The sequence below is a fragment of the Oncorhynchus mykiss genome, chromosome 11 (genome assembly GCF_057628025.1).
Source record: "Oncorhynchus mykiss isolate SJ-2025 chromosome 11, ASM5762802v1, whole genome shotgun sequence".
In the NCBI taxonomy this organism is placed as follows: domain Eukaryota; kingdom Metazoa; phylum Chordata; class Actinopteri; order Salmoniformes; family Salmonidae; genus Oncorhynchus; species Oncorhynchus mykiss.
This window is the reverse complement of record NC_143032.1, coordinates 7,971,816-7,988,636: the sequence shown is the minus strand read 5'-3', so window position 1 is coordinate 7,988,636 and position 16,821 is coordinate 7,971,816. Positions and strand designations below refer to the sequence as shown.

The 16,821-nt window shown below is 43.2% G+C and overlaps 1 protein-coding gene across 6 annotated transcripts in view; it reads left to right on the top strand.

The window, feature by feature from the left end:
• The window catches only part of LOC110536542 (uncharacterized), a 99,458-nt gene that overhangs the window by 57,635 nt on the left and 25,002 nt on the right, over positions 1-16,821 (top strand). For all 6 annotated transcript variants that reach the window (XR_005034542.2, XR_016484336.1, XR_016484334.1 and 3 more), the window contains exons 8-16: positions 120-314; positions 3,136-3,162; positions 6,134-6,196; positions 7,517-7,594; positions 7,722-7,778; positions 7,949-8,068; positions 12,666-12,719; positions 12,844-12,879; positions 13,241-13,366. Coding sequence is in view for 3 of the 6 variants with exons in the window: in XM_036934756.2 (XP_036790651.2) it covers positions 120-314; positions 3,136-3,162; positions 6,134-6,196; positions 7,517-7,594; positions 7,722-7,778; positions 7,949-8,068; positions 12,666-12,719; positions 12,844-12,879; positions 13,241-13,366 (756 nt within the window). In the remaining 3 variants the exon portion in view is untranslated. The remainder of the gene's footprint in view (positions 1-119; positions 315-3,135; positions 3,163-6,133; positions 6,197-7,516; positions 7,595-7,721; positions 7,779-7,948; positions 8,069-12,665; positions 12,720-12,843; positions 12,880-13,240; positions 13,367-16,821) is intronic.

Genomic DNA, 16,821 nt, shown 5'->3' with positions numbered 1-16,821 from the left:
AGGGTTAATACATATCATTGATAGTACCTGACCAGCCATCAAACAAATCATTAGTTGCCGATATACCACACTACCACACTTAATGTTCTCATGGTGTGACTCTCTCTCTCTCTCTCCAGTCAGAAAGGACTTCCAGTCAGAAAGGAGAGCAAGGAGATCCAGGGCCAGCCGGCCCCCCTGGCTCCCCTGGGCCCCCAGGCCCACACAGTCTCTTTAGCAAAGGCTTCTCTCAGGGATTGCCAGGACCCAGGGGCCCCCAGGGGCCCACAGGACCAGCAGGAACACCCGGAACACCCGGTAACGACGGCCAGCCAGTAAGAACCTGTTTGTTACCACAACATCCCCTCCCCTTCACCCCCTATTGTTCATGTTGATCAGAACTGTATTGTAATTGCAAATCACAGTAGTATCTGGTTCCGGCCGATTCATTTGTTCACTCTGACTCCTAGACATTTGTGTGGTTTGTCTCGGCAGGCGTATTTCTCACTAAAATAGTTCAGTTCCATTGGTGTTCTCTCTCTTTAATTCTGCTATTGACTCCTTTTAATGGCCCATTTAGGTGGTTTCATGCCCACAGCCAGTGGCCACGATGACGGCTGTATTGTTACCTCATTCAGTGGTTTAGAATAGCAGTTTTTTATGAATGTTTTTTGGGGTCAGAAATCGTTTTTATACAGTACCAGTCAACAGTTTGGACACCTACTTATTCAAGGGTTTTTCTTTATTCTTACTATTTTCTTCATTGTAGAATAATAGTCAAGACATCAAAACTATGAAATAACACAATATGGAATCATGTAGTAACCAAAAAAGTGTTAAACAAATGAAATAAAAAATAAAAAAGATAAACCACCTGGTATTGACAACTTAAATGGAAAGCTAATGAGGATGGTAGCAGACTTTATTGCCACTCCTATTTGTCATAATTTTAATCCGTCTGGAGGAAAACGTTTTTCTTCTGACCTGGAGTAAAGCCAAAGTCATTCCGCTACCCAAGAATGGTAAAGCACCCTTTACTGGTTCTAACAGCCAACCAATCAGCTTGCTGCCGACGCAAAAATAGTTTGACCAGATACAATTCTAATTCTCTGTAAACAAATGAACAACAGACTTTCAGCATGCTTATAGAGAAGGGCACTCAACATGTACTGCACTGACACAAATGACTGATGATTGTTTGAAAGAAATTGATAATAAGTAGATTGTGGGAGCTGTACACATATGGAATCATGTAGTAACCAAAGAAGTGTTAAACAAATCCAAATATATTTGAGATTTGAGATTCTTCAAAGTAGCCAACCTTGGCCTTGATGACAGCTTTGCACACTCTTGGCATTCTCTCAACCAGCTTCACTTGGAATGCTTTTCCAACATTCTTGAAGGAGTTCCACATATGCTCTGCACTTGTTAGCTGCTTTTCCTTCACTCTGCGGTCCAACTCATCCCAAACCATCGCAATTGGATTGAAGTTGAGTGATTGTGGAGGCCAGGTCATCTGAAGCAGCACGTCTCCATCACTCTCCTTATTGGCCAAATAGCCCTTACACATACTGGAGGTGTTTTGGGTCATTGTCCTGTTGAAAAACAAATGATAGTCCCACTAAGCGCAAACCTGATGGGATTGCATATTGCTGCAGAATGCTGTGGTAGCCATGCTGGTTAAGTGTGACTTGAATTCCCACACCATCACACCTCCTCCTCCATGATTCACGGTGGGAACCACATGCAGAGATGATCCGTTCACCTACTCTACGTCTCACAAAGACACGGTAGTTGGAAACAACAATCTCAAATTTGGCCTCATCAGACCAAAGGACAGATTTCCACCGTTCTAATGTGCATTGCTCGTGTTTTTGTTTTGCCCCAAGCAAGTCTCTTCTTCTTATTGGTGTCCTTTAGTAGTGGTTTCTTTGCAGCAATTCCACCATGGTCATCTACAAGACCCTGCTAGGTAAGTCCCCCCTTATCTCAGCTCACTGGTCACCATAGCAGCACCCACCTGTAGCACGCGCTCCAGCAGGTATGTCTCTCTGGCTGCCTCTCCTTCCAGTTCTCTGCTGCCAATGACTGGAACGAACTACAAAAATCTCTGAAACTGGAAACACTTATCTCCCTCACTAGCTTTAAGCACCAACTGTCAGAGCAGCTCACAGATTACTGCACCTGTACATAGCCCATCTATAATTTAGCCCAAACAACTACCTCTTTTGCTCCTTTGCATTATTTTTATTTCTACTTTGCACATTCTTCCACTGAAAATCTACCATTCCAGTGTTTTACTTGCTATATTGTATTTACTTCGCCACCATGGCCTTTTTTTTTACTTTACCTCCCTTGTCTCACCTCACACATTGTATATAGACTTATTTTTCTACTGTATTATTGACTGTATATTTGTTTTACTCCATGTGTAACTATGTGTTGTTGTATGTGTCGAACTGCTTTGCTTTATCTTGGCCAGGTCGCAATTGTAAATTGTTTTTGCTTGTTTGAGCTGTTCTTGCCATAATACGGATTTGGTATTTTACCAAATAGGTCTATCTTCTGTATACCACCCTTACCTTTTCACAACACAACTGATTGGCTCAAACAAATTAAGGAAATGTACTTTAACAAGGCACACCTGTTATTTGAAATGCATTCCAGGTGACTACCTCATGAAGCTGGTTGAGAGTATGAAAAGCTGTCATCAAGGCAAAGGGTGGCTACTTTAAAGAATCTCAAATCTAAAACACTTTTTTGGTTACTATATAATTCCATATGTGTTATTTCATAGTTTTGATGTCTTCACTATTATTCTATAATGTAGAGAATAGTAAAAATAAAGAAAAACCCTTGAATGATTAGGTGTGTTTAAACTTTTGACACAGTACTGTACAGTGTTTAATTGCTATATTGTAATTACTTCGCCACCATGGCCTATTTATTGCCTTACCTCCTTTATCTTACCTCATTTGCACTCACTGTATTATTGACTGTATGTTTGTTTATTCCATGTGTAACTCTGTGTTGTTATATGTGTCGAACTTCTTTGCTTTATCTTGGCCAGGTCGCAGTTGTGAGAACTTGTTCTCAACTGGCCTACCTGGTTAAATAAAACATTTGTAAAAAATGTATATGTTTTGTGTTCTCTAGGGCAGTGGAGGGATAGACGGAAACCCTGTGAGTATTCTTCATGCGTGTCATTGTTCATTGTGGCTTATCTTTCATTCCTTAGGACTTCAAACGTTCATCACTACTAGACTTAAACATCTGAGCTGAGATCACTATAGGCCTACTGCATGGTGGGACTTATAGTGTTATTCAATTGCTAACAAGCATCGGTCAATTTTGAAGCCACTTTTTCAAAACTCTTTACAGTCTGCATTACCAACATGCATCTTTACCAAACAGTTAATCTCGCCTCTAAAAACTCACTCAAACAATCAAAACACTTCATACATATCTCAAAATAAGCTCGTTTGACCATAACACTGGCAACAGTTCTCACTCAGAAAGAATACATTGTCACTCACAACACTCTGACCTGAAAAACACTAACAGTGAGCATTACATACAGTGGGGAGAACAAGTTTTTGATACACTGCCGATTTTGCAGGTTTTCCTACTTACAAAGCACTTAGAGGTCTGTAATTTTTTTTATCATAGGTACACTTCAACTGTGAGAGACGGAATCTAAAACAAGAATCCAGAAAACCACATTGTATGATTCATCCAGAAAATAAATGAGCCTCTCTGTATTGTATTGGCCAATGAGTGGTTTGTGTAACAGCAAACTTGGACAGTTCTGCACCCATTGATGTTAGCTCCTCTCTGGCCTGGGACATCCACGGTTGCTCTCTGTCCAATCACATTTCTTCTCCTGTGGCGTGTTTTTGCCAGTTTGAATCCAGCTTCATCCACAAAGATGAATGTATGTGCAGTTTGCCTGGCTTCCATCTCCATGACTCTCTAAAATACAGTAAATCCACAGTTTCACAGTACTTTACATTATGTATAGCTGTGTATGTACCCTGTTGGGTTATTGAACATACTTCTTACCTGGACATATTGATACCGGAGTTCTTTCACACGTTCCCCGTTTCTCTCAATGGGTACAGGTGCTTTATCCTTATTTTATGTTTCTCTAGGACTCTTGGATCCTTTGGATCCCACTGAAAAACACACAACAATCAATATATTTCAACTTGTCAGAACATGTAAAAATGCGAACATACTGTAATATGTAGTTCAAATTATCATTGACGGATGCAAATCTCACCTGTTGTTTTGCTGGAAAATGTGTACTATTATTGACGCAACTGTTGAACGCTGCAGATTTGGTTGCACCCTTAAACCGGCCTCTCTCAAAGAGAGACCCTGGTTTACAACTGTCACGTTCTGACCTTAGTTCCTTTGTTTTTGTCTTTGTTTTAGTATGGTCAGGGCGTGAGTTGGGGTGGGCAGTCTATGTTTGTTTTTCTATGTTGGTTTCTGTGTTCGGCCTGGTATGGTTCTCAATCAGAGGCAGCTGTCAATTGGTGTCCCTGATTGAGAATCGTACTTAGGTAACCTGGGTTTCACTTTTGGTTTGTGGGTGTTTTGTTTTGTTTATTGTTTTGTTCGAGTGTTCATTTGTCTTTATTAAAATCATCATGAACACTTACCACACTGCGCTTTGGTCCGATCCTTACTCCTCCTCAGAAGAAGAGGAAGACAACCCTGACAACAACATGGTCAATAATTGTGGCCCTTATCTCATCAGTGACCACCGCTCTTGGTCTTCCTCTCCTTTGTCCTCTACGCATTCTCCCTCTCCCTGCCACTCTTCTTTCCCCCACCAACCTGTCTTCCTTGATCCATGTCTCCAAACTAAATCATTCTGAAGTCGTCGTCTTTTGTCTGTTTGGTAACGAGACTAAAAACAGGACACTTGGGTCGGCTTTCAGCTGAAACTGCAATCAGCTGTGTTTGGAATGATTAAATATTCTGCTGAGATTTTCGATATGTTTCAGTCTGTTTACTGCAGAAATGCACAACATTTGCCATCATTCTGTTTTGAATGTGTTTTTAATCGTTTTGAAAACAGTGTGTTAGCATTTGAAAACGTGCTGCAAATATATAGTTTAGCAGGTGGTGGAGTATGAATGAGAAAAGAGTTTGTGAATTTCAGAGAATGTGGTCATTGAATGCATTTTGTGTGAAAGGAATTAAAATGATTCACAGTTTGGTCCACAGACACTTCTGTTTCGCTGACTGTGTGAAGAATTTTGACAGTGTGACTTCAGTTTTGACCAATGCATGTTAGCAATTGAAAAAAATATATATATATATTTTACAATAGTGTACAGAGTAGTTCCAGTATTGTGTTTTATTCTAAATCTCCACCCAATAAGGCCCTACAGTATACACTACATAACAGAGACTTGACTCTGTTGTTCTGCTATATACAATAATTCCCACACTCTCTATCTCAAGAACACAAATATTCTCATTCCACTGTAAACACACCACGGCTTCTGAGGCGCACACAGCCGATACCTCACATGTGTACACCAGACCCAGTCCCTCAGCCAACTTCGGAGGAAAGAGGGAGGCAGTCATTTGGAAATGTTTTACAAAAATGAGGAAAGTTGAGTCTGTGTTTATTTACAACTCACGTCCCTGGACGTCAGAGATGGGCGATGGAGAATGGATCTTCGACGGTGGTCCCTCTAGGGGGTCTTAGATCTGCTTTCGTGCGTTTCGATCTAGTGAAACGAGAGCACCTGCCCACCTGTGGGTTTGATCAACTCTGAAGCCCAGGTCCCCTGACCTCTGTGTGAAGAGATATGGGGTGCTGCTCACACATGTGGGCTGGCTGGCTGGCTGGCTGGCTGGCTGGCTGGCTCAAAGGTACCTCGGAGAGGGATTAGATAACTGTTATAGTGAAAACTGTCTGGATGGTCTTTTTGAACATTGGGTTTTATGGAGTGATATAACTCTGGAAGGAAGGGCCACACATCCATCCAATCGTCAACTCCTGTCAGTCCACCAATCATTGCTGGAAAACCTATTGTAACTGTACTCGACCCATGTGGATATCTTCATATGTTTTAACCCATCAGCCATTTCTCATGTTGATAATCCTCACTTGCTGTGTTTCCTACCACAGGGAGAAACTGGAGTTCAGGGATTTCCAGGCTTTCCAGGAGATCCTGGTCCCAAAGGAGACAAGGTGCAACATCACATACTGTCTAACCTCCTTTCACTGCTGCAGACAGTATATGACGTTCTAGTGTCCTACAGGTTTTAGCTCCACTATCGATGAATAGTTCAGCGGTGCTCTACTTTATTGCAAATGTTTTGCTCTGACCCAAACACCAACATCAAGGGCTGGCGATTAATTACATCAAGGGCTGGCGATTAATTACATCAAGGGCTGGCGATCAATTACATCAAGGGCTGGCGATTAATTACATCAAGGGCTGGCGATCAATTACATCAAGGGCTGGCGATTAATTACATCAAGGGCTGGCGATCAATTACATAAAGGGCTGGCGATCAATTGCATCAAGGGCTGGCGATTAATTACATCAAGGGCTGGCGATCAATTACATCAAGGGCTGGCGATCAATTACATCAAGGGCTGGCGATCAATTACATCAAGGGCTGGCGATTAACTACATCAAGGGCTGGCGATCAATTACATCAAGGGCTGGCGATTAATTACATCAAGGCTGGCGATCAATTACATCAAGGGCTGGCGATTAATTACATCAAGGGCTGGCAATTAACTACATCAAGGGCTGGCGATCAATTACATCAAGGGCTGGCGATCAATTACATCAAGGGCTGGCGATCAGTTACATCAAGGGCTGGCGATCAGTTACATCAAGGGCTGGCGATTAACTACATCAAGGGCTGGCGATCAATTACATCAAGGGCTGGCGATTAACTACATCAAGGGCTGGCGATTAACTACATCAAGGGCTGGCGATCAATTACATCAAGGGCTGGCGATTAATTACATCAAGGGCTGGCGATTAACTACATCAAGGGCTGGCGATCAATTACATCAAGGGCTGGCGATCAATTACATCAAGGGCTGGCGATTAACTACATCAAAGGCTGGCGATCAATTACATCAAGGGCTGGCGATTAATTACATCAAGGCTGGCGATCAATTACATCAAGGGCTGGCGATTAATTACATCAATGGCTGGCAATTAACTACATCAAGGGCTGGCGATCAATTACATCAAGGGCTGGCGATCAGTTACATCAAGGGCTGGCGATTAACTACATCAAGGGCTGGCGATCAATTACATCAAGGGCTGGCGATTAACTACATCAAGGGCTGGCGATTAACTACATCAAGGGCTGGCGATCAATTACATCAAGGGCTGGCGATTAACTACATCCGGTGTGTTAGTGCTGGGCCAGAACTAAAATGTGCATTATCCAACAAGGGTCTCCCAGGATTGGATTGAGAAACACTGTTGTACTTGATTGTTGTGTTTGACCATGGATTGTGTTTGTTTGTTGAACCCTGAAGGGTGATTCTGGAGTGGGCAAACCTGGTCCCCCCGGACCTCCTGGGCCACCGGGTCGACCCAACTCACCCAGATCCCCGGTATGTAGTGTGGAATGAACCACACCGATGTGAATAGATGGATGGAATAATTATTTGGAAGATTGATTTGGTTGTTTTCGTTGAGTCATCAGTTCATTCATTCATTGTAAGCGTATGTGGTTTGCAGGATGGTGTGGACGGCTCAGGCTTTGAGTACTTTGACGGAGACACAGAGATTATGACAGTGAGTGGTCATCCTTTTCAAATCTCTAGAATCCACCTGCTGCTGTTCTGCTCTCTGACTATAGCCACAAACACCATTTGGGTACACATAAATTAGTATATGCATTTATGCGTTATGACAGATGTATCGTGTTATTTTGTTAATGTTATTGATTTATTTTCTTCATCCAGGGTCCACCTGGTCCTCCAGGGCTTCCTGGGCCCCCAGGTTCATCTGAGGGCCTCTCTGCGTCCCCTGGGGCTCCCGGGGAAAACGGGAAGGATGGAGAGATGGGTAAACCTGGACTGCCTGTGAGTCACCAAACACATCACTGAAACTCCATCAAATCAAATCCAATTTTATTTGTCACATGCGCCGAAATCAACAGGTTACAGTGAAATGCTGAATACAACAGGTGTATTAGACCTTACAGTGAAATGCTGAATACAACAGGTGTAGTAGACCTCACAGTGAAATGCTGAATACAACAGGTGTAGTAGACCTCACAGTGAAATGCTGAATACAACAGGTGTAGTAGACCTCACAGTGAAATGCTGAATACAACAGGTGTAGTAGACCTCACAGTGAAATGCTGAATACAACAGGTGTAGTAGACCTCAGTGAAATGCTGAATACAACAGGTGTAGTAGACCTTACAGTGAAATGCTGAATACAACAGGTGTAGTAGACCTTACAGTGAAATGCTGAATACAACAGGTGTAGTAGACCTTACAGTGAAATGCTGAATACAACAGGTGTAGTATACCTTACAGTGAAATGCTGAATACAACAGGTGTAGTAGACCTTACAGTGAAATGCTGAATACAACAGGTGTAGTAGACCTTACAGTGAAATGCTGAATACAACAGGTGTAGTAGACCTCATAGTGAAATGCTGAATACAACAGGTGTAGTAGACCTTACAGTGAAATGCTGAATACAACAGGTGTAGTAGACCTTACAGTGAAATGCTGAATACAACAGGTGTATTAGACCTTACAGTGAAATGCTGAATACAACAGGTGTAGTAGACCTTACAGTGAAATGCTGAATACAACAGGTGTAGTAGACCTTCCAGTGAAATGCTGAATACAACAGGTGTAGTAGACCTCACAGTGAAATGCTGAATACAACAGGTGTAGTAGACCTCACAGTGAAATGCTGAATACAACAGGTGTAGTAGACCTTCCAGTGAAATGCTTACCGACAAGGTATTACTTACTTATTCTAGGTATTATATTCTGGTCCTATCAGAGGTTTATAAGGCAGATGGGTCTGGTGAAGTGTGTGTGTGTGTGTGTGTGTGTGTGTGTGTGCTTTGCAAATTCATTTCTTAGAACAAAGCATTGCCAGATAATCAAAATAGTTAATCCCCCAGGTGCCTGCCTGATAATCAAAATAGTTAATCCCCCAGGTGCCTGCCTGATAATCAAAATAGTTAATCCCCCAGGTGCCTGCCTGATAATCAAATAGTTAATCCCCCAGGTGTCTGCCTGGTAATCAAAATAGTTAATCCCCCAGGTGCCTGCCTGATCATCAAAATAGTTAATCCCCCAGGTGTCTGCCTGATAATCAAAATAGTTAATCCCCCAGGTGTCTGCCAGATAATCAAAATAATTAATCCCCCAGGTGTCTGCCTGGTAAACAAAAAAATTTAATCTTAATCTTAATTCATCCCCCAGGTTAATCCCCCAGGTTAATAATTAATCCCCCAGGTTAATAATTAATCCCCAAGGTTAATAGTTAATACCCCAGGTTAATAATGAATCCCCCAGGTTAATAATTAATCCCCCAGGTTAATAATGAATCCCCCGGGCTAATAGTTAATCCCCCAGGTTAATAATGAATCCCCCAGGTTAATAATGAATCCCCAAGGTTAATAGTTAATCCCCCAGGTTAATAATGAATCCCCCAGGTTAATAGTTAATCCCCCGGGTTAATAATGAATCCCCCAGGTTAATAGTTAATCCCCAGGTTAATAATGAATCCCCCGGGTTAATCCCCCAGGTTAATAATGAACCCCCCAGGTTAATAATGAATCCCCAAGGTTAATAGTTAATCCCCCAGGTTAATAATGAATCCCCCAGGTTAATAGTTAATCCCCCGGGCTAATAATGAATCCCCCAGGTTAATCCCCCAGGTTAATAATGAACCCCCCAGGTTAATAATGAATCCCCAAGGTTAATAGTTCATCCCCCAGGTTAATAATTAATCCCCCAGGTTAATCCCCCAGGTTAATAGTTAATCCCCCAGGTTAATAATTAATCCCCCAGGTTAATAGTTCATCCCCCAGGTTAATAATTAATCCCCCAGGTTAATCCCCCAGGTTAATAGTTAATCCCCCAGGTTAATAGTTAATCCCCCAGGTTAATAGTTAATCCCCCAGGTTAATAGTTAATCCCCAGGTTAATAATGAATCCCCCGGGTTAATCCCCCAGGTTAATAGTTAATCCCCCAGGTTAATAGTTAATCCCCCAGGTTAATAGTTAATCCCCCAGGTTAATAATGAATCCCCAATGTTAATAGTTCATCCCCCAGGTTAATAATTAATCCCCCAGGTTAATCCCCCAGGTTAATAGTTAATCCCCCAGGTTAATAATTAATCCCCCAGGTTAATAGTTCATCCCCCAGGTTAATAATTAATCCCCCAGGTTAATCCCCCAGGTTAATAGTTAATCCCCCAGGTTAATAGTTAATCCCCCAGGTTAATAGTTAATCCCCCAGGTTAATAGTTAATCCCCAGGTTAATAATGAATCCCCCGGGTTAATCCCCCAGGTTAATAGTTAATCCCCCAGGTTAATAGTTAATCCCCCAGGTTAATAATTAATCCCCCAGGTTAATAATTAATCCCCAAGGTTAATAGTTCATCCCCCAGGTTAATAATTAATCCCCCAGGTTAATCCCCCAGGTTAATAGTTAATCCCCCAGGTTAATAATTAATCCCCCAGGTTAATAATGAATCCCCAAGGTTAATAGTTCATCCCCCATGTTAACAATTAATCCCCCAGGTTAATCCCCCAGGTTAATAGTTAATCCCCCAGGTTAATAGTTAATCCTCCAGGTTAATCCCCCAGGTTAATAGTTAATCCTCCAGGTTAATCCCCCAGGTTAATAGTTAATCTCCCAGGTTAATAGTTAATCTCCCAGGTTAATAATGAATCCCCCAGGTTAATAGTTAATCCCCCAGGTTAATAATGAATCCCCCAGGTTAATAATGAATCCCCCAGGTTAATCCCCCAGGTTAATAATGAATCCCCCAGGTTAATAGTTAATCCCCCAGGTTAATAGTTAATCCCCCAGGTTAATAATGAATCCCCCAGGTGTCTGCCAAAGGTTTGTCAAGCCCAGTAGCAACCTTCATGCAACCCTTTAGCACAGCTCTGCCCGCTACATGACAAGAGATTCCTGGAAACCATCTAAAAATCCCATACTTCCCCCACAACCCTGCAATTTGTTCTGCTTGCTTAAACCCAGAAGGTTCTGGAGGCCCCATGTTTGTGAGTGATTGAACGGACGACTGAGGCACCCAGAGTAACTGTCACCATGGCGAGGTCACCACAGAGCTGGACCCTGGTGACATTGATCTGGCTGCCTTGACAAGTTGTAGTGCGTTTGATGATGCCCTGTGTTGATTTGGGGGAGGAGGGCTGTAGACAGAGGCATGGAGGCATGACATGTTCTTATATATTACAGTTTTATTTTTAACGGTTTAAAAAAGTGCGTTGGAATTTCACTTTTAATCACAAACGGTTAAGTTTGTTAACGACCGATGTGGTTATATAATGGTTAGATAACCCGTATACTGAAGTTTAAAACCCTGTCTTAAGCATGTTTGTAAATGTGAAAAAGAAGGGACGTTTTATTAGTGTTACATATCTGTTACTCAATCTAGAAGGAGCACAGTAGTGACATCACTTAGATACCAGCTCTTTGAAGTTCTCTTTTGGAGCACTGTGTGTCACCCAGTCTTATAGCCAAGCTGTAAAAGGAGCTCTGTGTTTATAAGCAAGTCTGCTCCCCTTTGCAACGGTAACCACAATCCCTGCCAGCGTCCCTCGCCCCTCTATCTCTCTCTGTGGTCTGCACCACACAATAGAAGCTGCCTAGCCTTCCCTCCTTAGAACATGTTTACAGCTCTGACGTCTCGCCTGCTCAAAGCCAGGGACCTTGATCACAGAGCACTATGGGAATTCCAACCCTCCGTGTTTGACAGACCAGGGCAAAGTCGGTGTTATCCAATGATACAGAGTCAGGTCTTTTTTTTCAGCCCTGGATCGGAGGTAGCTGGTTGGTTAGTCTGATCCTAGATCTGTGGTCAAAGGTGATTTACTTTCCTAGTGGTGAGGTATTGCTTAACAGCCTGAATGACAGATTACAGAATGTTATTGCTGAGGTCAATGATCTCTCGCCTAATCTGTAGAGAAACCATTTTAAGTTTGTTTCACGATACGATTCACAAAGTACAATAAGACCATTAACAATGGACCAATGGAGTCAAAGATCTTAAAAGAGTCTCATATGAAAAGGTTAAGAAGCCATGAAGCAGCAATGTAATCTTCACTCAGTGAGCTAATGGCTTTCTGACTGCAGCTGGACAAAAGCCTCATGAAAGCCCCATGGCCTTTTGACATGGAAATACATGAGGCTTTTACTAACTGTGGGAAAGGATTACATACAGGACATTGATCTCATCTTAGTTGTCATCATTGAAACTTTGAATTGAGTTCTGGCTCTTCTGAATAGAAAATTATTTCTAAATTAGAAAGGTGGAAATAAATCTACAGTCTTGCTGCGCTGTCAGCTCCGACACTTCTTAGCCAAATAGAATCAGACGATAGGAGAGATCCCGTACTAGACAGAAATATATTACGCCTAAATACATCTAATCTATTCTATTCTATTTCCCAGGGCGTTGATGGGAATGACGGGTTCCCTGGTCCAGCTGGCGAGAGAGGAGAGAAGGTACGACTAATGGATGTAGAACTCTGATATCCTGTGTAGTGATTGTAAAAATAAAAAATAAAAAATAAAAAGGGCTTCTTGAAGAACATTGGATTTCATTTGATTGAAACATTTTCTTTGACAGGGTGAGCCGGGTCTGAGCGGAACACATGGACCAAAGGTACAGTTTGAGTCATGCCAATCCATTACTCCCCAACCTAGAAGTGACCCTAAAAACCACAACTGCTTTTAACCACTAATCAACCCAAACACAGCTGGTCTCTACATATGAAGCCAGGGATAATTACTGCTAATAACCAGAACCAAATAAATAGAAGACTGTATGCTCCAAAATCAACATCTAGCCCCATCTCAATCAGTGGTTGCAGATCTAAAGGAAACGATTGGTCTAAGCTACTGTGATGCCTTCACCTAGCCTTCCAATGGGCTTCATAATACTTAGACCCATCCAGTTCCTTCACATATGCAAAACATTTTGCTTGAGGAGGTTATTGGACTGAACCATTGTGTTTCTCTCCTAGGGGGAGCCAGGTGCTGCAGGGTTCCCAGGTCTGCCCGGCTCAGAGGGACCAGAGGGAAAGCCGGGTCTGAGGGGGCCCCCTGGGCTACCGGGACCCCCAGGACGGGGCTTCAGCTTGGACCTGGAGGTATGATTTCACTCACTCAGCTCTCCTGTTTGTCAGAGGGTCAAAAACATACGGTACCTCCGTGGTTAAGGGTGCTGTACTGCAGCACCAGCTGTGCCATCAGAGACCCTAACCCTAACCCTAACCCTAACACATTGGTGCGTCTGGCTTCCGGGTTGGATGCGCGCTGTGTTAAGAAGCAGTGCGTCTTGGTTGGGTTGTGTATCGGAGGACGCATGACTTTCAACCTTCGTCTCTCCCGAGTCCGTACGGGAGTTGTAGCGATGAGACACGATAGTAGATACTAAAACAATTGGATACCACGAAATTGGGGAGAAAAAGGGCTAAAAAAAAATATTTTAAAAATATTATTTTTTTTAAACATACTGTACATGATGTAACAATGGCACCAGAGAAGAAGGCTGATGTTTTATGTGTCCCCAACCGATTGTGGTTTTTGTTTGTTTATTTTGCATTGTTTGTACCTTATTATTTTGTACATAATATTGCCGCTACCGTCTCTTATGGCCGAAAATAACTTCTGGACATCAGAACTGTGATTACTCACCACGGACTGGCAGAATCCTTTTTTTTCCTTTAACGAGTCTGATGAGCCCAACGCGAATTATATACTGCTTTCTCGGGAACAGGCCCAGATCTCTGTGATTTGCATGAAGAGGAGGCAGAGAAAATGGGGCCGGAGGGCGGGCTGCCTTCGGAGAATTTGTATGCGATCAAATAAACCTCCACATCCTTCCATTCTGCTAGCAAACGTGCAATCTTTGGAGAATAAAATTGATGATCTACGCGGAAGATTAAACTACCAACAGGACATTCAAAACTGTAATATCTTATGTTTCACAAAGTCGTGGCTTAACAACGACACTATCAACATACAAATGTAAATAACAGCTGGTGCACGATATCTAAGCAAGTCTCGAGCTATTGCTCGCCTGAGGTAGAGTATTTCATGATAAGCTGTAGACCACACTATCTACCTAGAGAGTTTTCATCTGTATTTTTCATAGCTGTTTACATACCACCACAGACTGAGGCTGGAACTAAGACAGCATTGAATGAGCTGTATTCCACCATCAGCAAACAAGAAAACGCCCCTCCAGAGGTGGCGCTCTTAGTAGCCTGGGACTTTAATGCAGTGAAACTTAAATGTGTTTTACCAAATTTCTATCAGCATGTTAAATGTGCAACCAGAGGGAAAATAACTCTGAACCACACCTATACTCCACACACAGAGACGCATACAAAGCTCTCCCTCGCCCTCCATTTGGCAAATCTGACCATAATTCTATCCTACTGATTCCTGCTTACAAGCAAAAATTAAAGCAGGAAGCACTAGTGACTAGATCAATAAAAAAGTGGTCAGATGAAGCAGATGCTAAACTACAGGACTGTTTTGCTATCACAGACTGGAATATGTTCCGGGATTCCTCTGATGGCATTGAGGAGTACACCACATCAGTCATTGGCTTCATCAATAAGTGCATCGATGACGTCATCCCCACAGTACATACCCCAACCAGAAGCCATGGATTACAGGCAACATCTGCACTTAGCTAAAGGCTAGAGCTGTCGCTTTCAAGGAGCGGGACTCTAACCCGGAAGCTTATAAGAAATCCCGCTATGCCCTCCGACGAACCATCAAACAGGCAAAGCTTCAATACAGGACTAAGATCGAATCGTAATACACCGGCTCTGACACTCGTCGCACGTAGCAGGGCTTGCAAACCATTACAGACTACAAAGGGAAGCAAGCCGAGAGCTGCCCAGTGACACGAGCCTACCAGACAAGCTAAACTACTTCTATGCTCGCTTCGAGGCAAATAACACTAAAACATGCATGAGAGCACCAGCTGTTCCGGAAGACTGTGTGATCAAGCTCTCTGCAGCCAATGTGAGTAAAACTTTTAAACAGGTCAACATTCACAAGGCCGCGGGGCCAGACGGATTACCAGGAAATGTACTGCGAGCATGCGCTGACCAACTGGCAAGTGTCTCCACTGACATTTTCAACCTTTCCCTGTCTGAGTCTGTAATACCAACATGTTTCAAGCAGACCACCATAGTGCCTGTGCCCAAGAACACTAAGATAACCTGCCTAAATGACGACCAACCCGTAGCACTCACATCTGTAGCCATGAAGTGCTTTGAAAGGCTGGTCATGGCTCACATCAACACCATTATCCCAGAAACCCTAGACCCACTCCAAATTTGCATACCGCCCCAACAGATCCACAGATGATGCAATCTCTATTGCACTCCACACTGTCCTTTCCCACCTGGACAAAAGAAACACCTATGTGAGAATGCTATTCATTGACTACAGCTCAGTGTACAACACCATAGTGCCCTCAAAGCTCATCAATAAACTAAGGACCCTGGGACTAAACACCTCCCTCTGCAACTGGATCCTGGACTTCCTGACAGGCCGCCACCAGGTGGTAAGGGTAGGTAACAACACTTCCGCCACGCTGTTCCTCAACACAGGGGCCCCTCATGGATGCGTGCCTAGTCCCCTCCTGTACTCCCTGTTTACTCATGACTGCACAGCCAGGCACGACTCGAACACCGTTATTAAGTTTGCTGATGACGCAACAGTGGTAGGTCTGATCACCGACAACGACGAGACAGCCTATAGGGAAGAGGTCAGAGACCTGACCATATGGTGCCAGGACAACCTCTCCTTCAACTTGATCAAGACAAAGGAGATGATCGTGGACTACAGAAAAAGAGGACTAAGCATGCCCCCATTCTCATCAATGGGGCTGCAGTGGAGCAGGTTGACAGCTTCAAGTTCCTTGGTGCCCACATCACCAACAAACGGACAAGGTTTAAGCACTCTAAGACAGTCGTGAAGAGGGCACGACAAAACCTATTCCCCCTATTCCCCCTCAGGAGACTGAAAAGATTTGGCACGGCTCTTCAGATCCTCAAAAGGTTCTACAGCTGCCCAGTTGCATCACTGCCTGGTATGGCAACTGCTCGGCCTTCGACCGCAAGGCAGCCCAGTACATCACTGGGAACAAGCTTCCTTCCATCCAGGACCTCTATACCAGGTGGTGTCAGAGGAAGGCCCTAAAAATTGTCAGACTCCAGCCACCCTAGTCATAGAATGTTATCTCTGCTACCGCATTGCAAGTGGCACTGGAGCGCCAACTCTACGTCCAAGAGGCTTCTAAACAGCTTCTACCCCCAAGCCATAAGACTCCTGAACATTTAATCTATTTGCAGACTATTTGCATTGCCACCCCCTACCCCCTTTTGCACCGCTGATACTCTCTATTGTTACCATCTATGCATAGTCACTTTAATAACTCTACCTACATGTACATATTACCTCAACTAACCGGTTCCCCGCACATTGACTCTGTCCCGGTACCCCCTGTATACAGTCTCACTATTGTTATTTTACTGCTGCTCTTTAATTACTTGTTACTTTTATTTCTTATTTTTATCCA